Below are 8500 nucleotides of genomic sequence, written 5' to 3'. Positions count from 1 at the left end.
CTCAGCTCTACAAGCAGCTGAAGAGGGCTCTGGGACCTGCGGGAGGCAAGGACAGGGTCCAAATCTCCCCCAGACACTGGGCCCTGTATGAGGCCCTGGAGATTCAAATCAGAACAGACCCAGTCCTCCAAAAAACCACATCCTAAGTGGGGACACGAAACCAGTCTGGAGATAGGGAAATGGAAAGAAACTTCAGGACTTAGAGCTAGGGGGGCCTTAGAGGTCATGTCTACAGATGAGGAAACTGAGGCTCAGAGGGGTTAGAGTGGCTTGGTAAGGGTCATAGGTAGTAAGTGTCATTGGGAAGACTTGAATCCTTGTCTTCCTGACCGTAGGCTTGGACCCCACCTTACAAGCACCTGGTGGGGTCAGGGAGGATCTTGTGCAGAAGGGGGCCTTAATCCATAGTCACCCCCCACCTCACAAGCACCTGCTGGGGTCAGGGAGGGCCTTGTCTAGAAGGGGGTCTTGGGGCTATTGCTCTGAAGAAACTAGGTATTGGAGAGGCTGAGGTAAGGAAGAGAAGGAGCATGGGGAACAGCTGCCTGATCACCTTTCCTGTCATCCCCACTGCCATCACTGTGTCACCTTTATTGATCAGATTGTCACCCTGTGACTGGCACCACGGCCCATCAACCCTCATTGACGCAACATCCTCCACTTTGGGAACCAAGCAAAGCTGAGCAGTCTAAGGGTTATAAAATTTGGAGCTGAAAATGACGTCAGCATGGGTCTGACCCTATCCCTCCCCACTGTGACTATGGCAAGTCATTTACTATCTCTGGTGCTTAGATTTCTGGGCCTGGAGGCGGGAAAACCTGAGTTCTAATCTGGCCTCAGACACTTAATAACTGTGTGACCCTGGACAAGTCACTTAACCATGAGTCTGCATCAGTTTCCTCAACAGCAAAAAAAAAAATAAAAACAAAACAATCCCACTACCCACCTATTGGGGTTGTTGCAAGGATCAAATGAGATCTTTGTAAAGTGCTTAGTATAATTTCTGATGCGCATATAAATGCTCATTTCTTTCCTTTACTAAAGTTTTGTAAAATGAGGGGATTGGACTAGATGACCTATAAAGTCCTTCCTTATCTCTAGATCAGCAATCCTAATCTGATCCTTCCCATTTTATAGAAAAGGAAGCTGAGTCCCATGAGGGTTAGTGAGGAATGGTCAAGATTCAAAACTAGGTTTTTCACTATGTCCCACTGACCTCCCAACACTCCCTATATATCTGTTCCAGGACCTGAGTTTTTCACTTACTAACTCATTGACTTCGGGTAAGCAGCTTCCCTTCTCTGAGATTCAGACTTCTTCTGTAAAATGGGGAAATTAGGCCTGTTCTACTTCTCTCTCAAGGGTGGTCTAGAAAACAAGAGAATGTGTGGAAAATGGATGGTGAATATTCTTTCTTTTCCTTCACCTGAAAAAAAATGAGTGACCCATGGGATTCATTCTACAGTCAATCATGGTCAATAATCACCGAGATTGGTGAGCCCAACTCTGCTCGCTCAATCCAGGGCAGGGAAAGGGGGGGAGACTTCTCTGTGAAGCTTCCCATTGTTATTTCCTTCTTCCCTTCACCACCACCATCATCTCACAAAGGCCCGGCTGAGCTTGGGAGACCCAGACTCTAGTCCTGCCAGTTCCTCCCTCACGTTCATTCTTTTGCAGGATAAGAGGGTTGGAGCAGACGGCATCTGTGTCCCAAGGTCCTTCCCCCTCTGACCGTCTACGCTCTAACATTTTATGTCCTGAGGTTCTCCCAGCTCTAAGGCCACTTCCGGCTCTGACATTTCTCCTCAGAAAGTTCTTCCCCTGAGGGCCTCCCCTCCCTGGCGCGCTCTCCGTTCTAAGGCTCTTCTCTTCCTTGGCCTTCTGGGCTCTAAGGCCCTCCCGTCTTTGACATTGTGTTCTAAGGTCACTTCCAGCTCCTGCCCTCCTGTTCTAAGGGCTCTCTCCTCCTCGACATTTGGAGTTCTAAGGCCCCTCCTCTCTTTAACATTGGATTGTGAGTCACTTCCAGCTCTGACCAATCTAGTTCTAAGGCCACCCCTCCCTGACGTTCGGGGTCCTTGGCGCCCCCCCGACATTCGGGGTCCTTGGCGCCCCGACGTTCTGGGTCCTTGGCGCCCCCCCCCCCGTTCGGGGTCCTTGGCGCCCCCCCGACGTTCTGGGTCCTTGGCGCCCCCCCTGACGTTCTGGGTCCTTGGCGCCCCCCCCCCCACGTTCGGGGTCCTTGGCGCCCCCCCGACGTTCTGGGTCCTTGGCGCCCCCCCTGACGTTCTGGGTCCTTGGCGCCCCCACGTTCGGGGTCCTTGGCGCCCCCCGACGTTCTGGGTCCTTGGCGCCCCCGACATTCTGGGTCCTTGGCGCCCCCCACATTCTGGGTCCTTGGCGCCCCCCCACATTCTGGGTCCTTGGCGCCCCCCACATTCAGGGGTCCTTGCCCCCCGACCTTGGGTTCTCGGGCCCTCCAGCCCTGGGCCCCTCCCAGGTGTGACATTCCCCGCTCTGAGGTCACCTCCCGCTCGGACGCTCGGCGCTCTCCCAGAGCCGCTCTAGGCCCCTCCCAGCGCGGACCACCCCGCTCTGTGACCCTCCCCTCCCCCCCGCCTCTCACAGCCCCCCTCCCCGTCACCCGGGTCCCAGAGCCCGCATCAGCGTCACCCAGCAGCGTCACCCGGTCCCCGCCACCGTCGCTGTCACCAGCCTCGCGCCCCTCCCTCTCCCGCTTCACCTGCATCATCCCCATCCCCGTCACGGTCCCGCCTACGCGCGCGCGTCCTCTCCGCGCCCCCCCCAATCCCCCCCCAGCCCCGCCCGCCAGGGCCCGGCCCGCAGAGGGCGCTGCCTCAAGGACGGAGCGGGAGGGGGCGGGGCCGGGCGCTTTTTATGAATGGGGGCCGCCGGCGCGAGGCCTCATTATCATGCCGCGCGGCGCGCGCTGCGCTGCTTCCCGCGAAGCCCATTGGCCGGGCCGGGCCGCTGACGTCAGAGAGCAGGCGGCCCAGGGCGGGGCTCGGCGCGGGTGAGTCACGCCGCTCCGCTAGGCGGGGGCTTCGGTGACCCAGGCACAGACCACGGCGGCCCCGCGGCGGCTGGGACCCCTCATCTCCGCCGCTGCCGCGCCGGACGCCCCCGGCCGGGACCGCAGCCTCGGCCCAGCTCCGGCCCCAGCCGCAGCCGCAGGACCCCGGTGAGTGACGGCCCCGTCTCCGGAGCCCGGCGTCCGGGATGCTGCAGGAGCCGGGGTGCCCCGGCCTGCGCGCCAGAGGCTTGGGGTCCCGGCAGCAGGGGGCGGGGTCCCGGCAGCAGGGGCCGGGGGTCCCGGCAGCAGAGGGGCGGGGTCCCGGCAGCAGAGGGCCGGGGGTCCCGGCAGCAGGGGCGGGGGTCCCGGCAGCAGAGGGGCGGGGGTCCCGGCAGCAGAGGGCGGGGTCCCGGCAGCAGGGGCGGGGTCCCGGCAGCAGAGGGACGGGGTCCCGGCAGCAGGGGGCGGGGTCCCGGCAGCAGAGGGCCGGGGGTCCCGGCAGCAGAGGCCGGGGTCCCGGCAGCAGAGGGCCGGGGTCCCGGCAGCAGAGGGCCAGGGGTCCCGGCAGCAGAGGGGCGGGGGTCCCGGCGGCAGGGGGGCGGGGTCCCGGAAGCAGAGGGGGGAGGGTCCCCTGCACGACCCAGGCCGGCCCGCGCGGGGCCGGGGGGACGCTTGGGTTCAGGGACAGGACCCGGTGCCGGCCCGCCAGGGCAGGTGCGGACGCCCCTCGGAGCGCCCAAGCGGCGGGCGGGAGGCGCGCTCCTAGGGGAAGGGGCTGCCTGGGTCAGGGGCGCGGAGGTCGGGGCTGGGGACCGGGGCATGAGGGGCCTGGCCTAGAAGCGCAGGTGTCCAGGTAGAAGGAGAATAGGCTGGTCTCCAGCATCTTCAGCCCCAGCTGCGGGAGTGAGGGGCTGTGAGGGAGTAGGGAGGAGGGACACCCCCTTAACTTCTCCTTAGACTACCCTAAGCGTCTCAGTTCCTTTTAGATGCTCTGAGCGTCAGGGAACTTCCTCCCCCTTTTCTTCCTTGAATAGGCTGGGGGCGGTTAGACCCAGTTCTGTAAGGGATTCACCTGAGGGAGAGCAGCTCTTGGGGAGCCTCAGCCAGGGGCACTCAGTTATCCCTAAGGGACAGAAAGGGAAGGGACGACCCTGGTGTCCCTAAGGATCAGGGAAGATTTGGGCACTTCCACTTCCTTTCCCTCCCCCTCCCCCCCACAGCATCCCGGTGTCAGAAGGGAGTATTAAGCCCAGCCCTCTGAAAGCTGGGACCTGCAGGACGCTCACCCACTCTTCTCTTCCGGCAGGTACCACCATGCAGGGGGTAGGAGGCCCCCTGGACTGGCTGGCGTCCGGGAATGAGAGTGGGGGGGAGTCCCCCCGGGACCCCAGCCCAGCCTCCCCTCTGCCCCTGCCCACAGCTTGGGATGTGGCGCTGTGTATCTCGGGGACCCTGGTGTTCTGTGAGAACGCGGTGGTCGTGGCCATCATCGTGGGCACGCCGGCCTTCCGGGCTCCCATGTTCCTGCTCATTGGCAGCCTGGCCTCTGCAGACCTGTTGGCCGGCCTCGGGCTCATCCTGCACTTTGCCTCCAAGTATTGCATTGGCTCCCCCGTCCTGAGCCTGGTCCTGGTGGGGGTTCTGGTCACCGCCTTCACCGCCAGCATCTACAGCCTGTTGGCCATCACCGTGGACCGCTACCTGTCCCTCTACAACGCGCTCACCTACTACTCGGAGACCACGGTGACCAGAACCTATGCCATGCTGGTGCTGGTGTGGGGGGGCGCCCTGGGCCTGGGCCTCCTCCCCGTGCTGGCCTGGAACTGCCTGGGCGACCCGGCCTCCTGCGGTGTCGTCAGCCCCCTGACCAAGAACCACCTGGTGGTCCTGGCTGTGGTCTTCTTCATGGTGTTCGGCGTGATGTTGCAGCTCTACGCCCAGATCTGCCGGATCGTCTGCCGCCATGCCCAGCAGATCGCCCTCCAGCGGCACCTGCTACCCGCCTCCCACTACGTGGCCACCCGCAAAGGCATCGCCACCCTGGCCGTGGTGCTGGGGGCCTTCGCCGCCTGCTGGCTCCCCTTTGCCGTCTACTGCCTGTTGGGTGACTCCCACTCTCCCCTGCTCTACACCTATCTCACCTTGCTCCCGGCCACCTCCAACTCTCTCTTCAACCCCATCATCTATGCCTTCCGAAATCACGACATCCAGAAAGTCTTGTGGGCTGTCTGCTGCTGCTGCTCCTCCTCCAAGTCCCCCTTCCGCTCCCGCTCCCCCAGTGACGTCTAGTTGGGCCCCTTCCTCCTGCCCCTTCTGTTCTGCACCTTCAGAATGATGTGTCTCTGACAGTTCTGTCAGCCTCAGTCTCCCCTCTTGCCCCCCTCCCCAGGCACAGGATTCTGCTGCTTTGGAATGCTTTGTCTGATGGGGAAGGGTTCCTTCTCTTCCAGTCCCATCCCTGCTCAGATCCCCCAGGCTCCAGCCGGGGGAGCTTTGGAAGTGCTGTGTCTTGGAGGGTCTGTCCCTCTCCCCACCCCGTTTCCTGTGTCTTAGCTAAAAAGCCAGTGAGTTTTGTGTGTGATGAGTCTGTCCCTCTCCCCATCCTGTTTCCTGTGTCTTTGCTAAAAAGTGAGTTTTGTGTGTGATGGATCTGGGAACCCTGTGCCATTGGGCCACCTGGAGAGAGAGAGAGACAGAGACAGAGAGAATGAGAAAGAAAAGAGAGATTTATGTATATACACATACAAAGACCCTATTTATTTATTTATCTAAATATTTATTTATTTATTTGTGTTGGTGGATCTATTTATTGGGGGGAGGGGTAGAGGGAAGGGACCTTGACCTTGCAAACCAATCCCTGTCACCCACATACCTTTGTTCTTTGGAAGGGGGGAGGGGGGAGGGAGAGAAACCATTTATTTTGTTAATTTTGATTTTTTAAAACAAAGTGATGAGACACTAGAGCCCCTGGCCTCCACCCTTCACCCCTGACCTCTCACCCTCAACCCCTGGAGGTCTTCAGGGGCAGAGGGAACACACCAGCTTCTAGGGGTTTATTTTTTTAAGCCATCCTTCCAAGGAATGGAGAATTCTGGACAAGTTCCCTTGGCTCCAGCCTTCTTTGGAGCTGTGCTGTCCTCTGGTGGTTACCAGTGGGAACTGCACCCTGCAGTGCCATGGCGTTGAAGTGGGCGTCTTTTTCCCTCTCCTTCCCCCTCCCCAATTTCTTCTCTCTTCCACATCCACAGTGGGCAACTGGGTACCCCACCCCTCGTGCAGGGTCACAATCATGGCCGTGTGGGGGGAGCCCACCACTAGGGGGGCCATGGGACCCCACTCCTTGGAACCCCCTCACCTTGGGTACAGTCTCCCCTTCTCAGTGCCACAACCCCCTCCCCCATCTCCTATACTTTTTCCTGCCCAGATTCAAAATAAAAAAATAATTTTGTGATAAGAAGTGCTTGAGTTTGTGCCTGTCTGCTTTGGGGGGGGGGGAAATTGACAGAATTGATGGAAGGCTGAGAGGGGGCTCTTCAATAGGGGGAAATTCAGCCAAAAGATGGGGATCCAGAGACAGCTCAAGGGCGTCGGGTTCGGGCTGGCCGGGGCCTCCTGAGACCAGGCCGGGGCCAGCTGCAGGAGGAAAATGATCTCAAGGATTAGGTGTCCTCGAGATCATTTTCAGCTGAGTTCCATTGCCCATCTGGGCTGTTCCCCAAACACTGCCCACGGCCTGCGTGGAACCTCCCGCGGCACCTGCGCCACTGCGGGGAAGGAAGGAAAGGCCGGGTGCTCTGGAGGCTGCCCCGGGCCTGAGCTCTGCCCCCTCAGCTGGCTTGTGCACCCAGGTGGAACCCGAGACTCACGGGGGTTGGGTCTGGAGAACTGCTTTGGAAGGAGTTGGAACACAGGCCCGGTCCCCAGGAGCTCCTTGTGACCATGGCTCCCACTGCAAGATGGTCGTTGGGGCTTTTGGGGTGGGGGCGGGTTCTGTAGGGGCCAGGATAAAGGCTTGGTCTCCTTGGGGCTGGGGTCTGCCTCATGCTTCAGGGCTAGATCAGCTTTTAGCAGAACAACATGGCCCCATGGTTTATATTAGATCTGGAGTCTTGGCAGATTTACTAAATGTAGGCAAGTCAACATCATTTCTGATGAAAACAATGTCACTAGGACAGGGAGGAAGAAAAGAAGGGAGGAGGGAAGAGAGAAAGGGAGGAAGGGAGGAGAAAGAGAAAAGAAGGGAGGAAGGAAGGAGGAAGAGACAGGAAGGAAGGAGCTGGGAACTGCTGGGAAAATTGGAAACTAGTATGGCAGAAAGGCATTGACCCACACCTAACACTATATACGAAGATGAGGTGAAAATGGGTTCATGATCTAGACATAAAGAATGATACTATAAACAAATCAAAAGAACGTGGGATAGTTTCCCTCTTAGATCTGTGGAGGAGGAAGGAATTTGTGACCAAAGAAGAACTAGAGATCATTACTGATCACATAATAGATAATTTTGATTATATTAAGTTTTTGTACAAACAAAACTAATGCAGACAAAATTAGAAGGGAAGCAGTCAACTGGGAAAACATTTTTACAATCAAAGGTTCTGATAAAGGCCTCATTTTCAAAATATATAGAGAATTGACTCTAATTTATAAGAAATCAAGCCATTCTCCAATTGATAAATGGTCAAAGGATATGAACATACAATTCTCAAACAAAGAAATTGAAACTATTTCTAGCCATATGAAGAGATGCTCCAAGTCATTATTGATCAGAGAAATGCAAATTAAGACAACTCTGAGATACCACTACACACCTGTCAGACTGGCTAGGATGACAGGGAAAGATAACGCGGAATGTTGGAGGAGATGTGGGAAAACTGGGACACTAATACATTATTGGTGGAATTGTAAACACATCCAGCCATTCTGGAGAGCAATTTGGAACTATGCTCAAAAAGTTATCAAACTGTGCATACCCTTTGATCCAGCAGTGTTACTACTGGGCTTGTATCCCAAAGAGATCATAAAGAAGGGAAAGGGACCTGTATGTGCACAAATGTTTGTGGCAGTCCTCTTTGTAGTGGCTAGAAACTGGAAAATGAGTGGGTGCCCATTAATTGGAGAATGGTTGAGTAAATTGTGGTATATGAATGTTATGGAATATTATTATTCTGTAAGAAATGACCAGCAGGATGATTTCAGAAAAGCCTGTGAAATGAGCAGGACCAGGAGATCACATAGCTTGGAAGTGTTTAAGCTGGATTTGAATTCAGGTGTTCCTGGTTCCAGACCCAAGGATATGATCTGACAAGTCACTTAGACATTCTGAGCTTCAGTTTACACAGCTATTACATGAGGATTATAATATCCAAGAGACAGCGTGGCACAGATGCAGGGTTTTAAAATTTTAAATTAGGAAGAGCCGGGTTCAATTCCTGCCACTGAGTCATAGAAGCCATGTGACCC

At 56.8% G+C, this 8500-nt stretch overlaps 1 protein-coding gene across 1 annotated transcript; it reads left to right on the top strand.

The window, feature by feature from the left end:
- The first annotated feature begins 2993 nt into the window (after window positions 1-2993).
- Window positions 2994-6469, top strand: GPR3 (G protein-coupled receptor 3). Its single transcript, XM_031962484.1, has 2 exons — window positions 2994-3202; window positions 4341-6469. The coding sequence occupies exon 2, from the start codon at window positions 4349-4351 to the stop codon at window positions 5321-5323; it is 975 nt and encodes a 324-aa protein (XP_031818344.1). The 5' UTR covers window positions 2994-3202; window positions 4341-4348; the 3' UTR covers window positions 5324-6469.
- Window positions 6470-8500: the final 2031 nt, after the last annotated feature.

Source organism: Sarcophilus harrisii, chromosome 3 (genome assembly GCF_902635505.1).
Source record: "Sarcophilus harrisii chromosome 3, mSarHar1.11, whole genome shotgun sequence".
NCBI lineage: Eukaryota > Metazoa > Chordata > Mammalia > Dasyuromorphia > Dasyuridae > Sarcophilus > Sarcophilus harrisii.
Note: the sequence above shows the minus strand (reverse complement) of the source record. Positions and strands in the feature narration are given on the sequence as shown.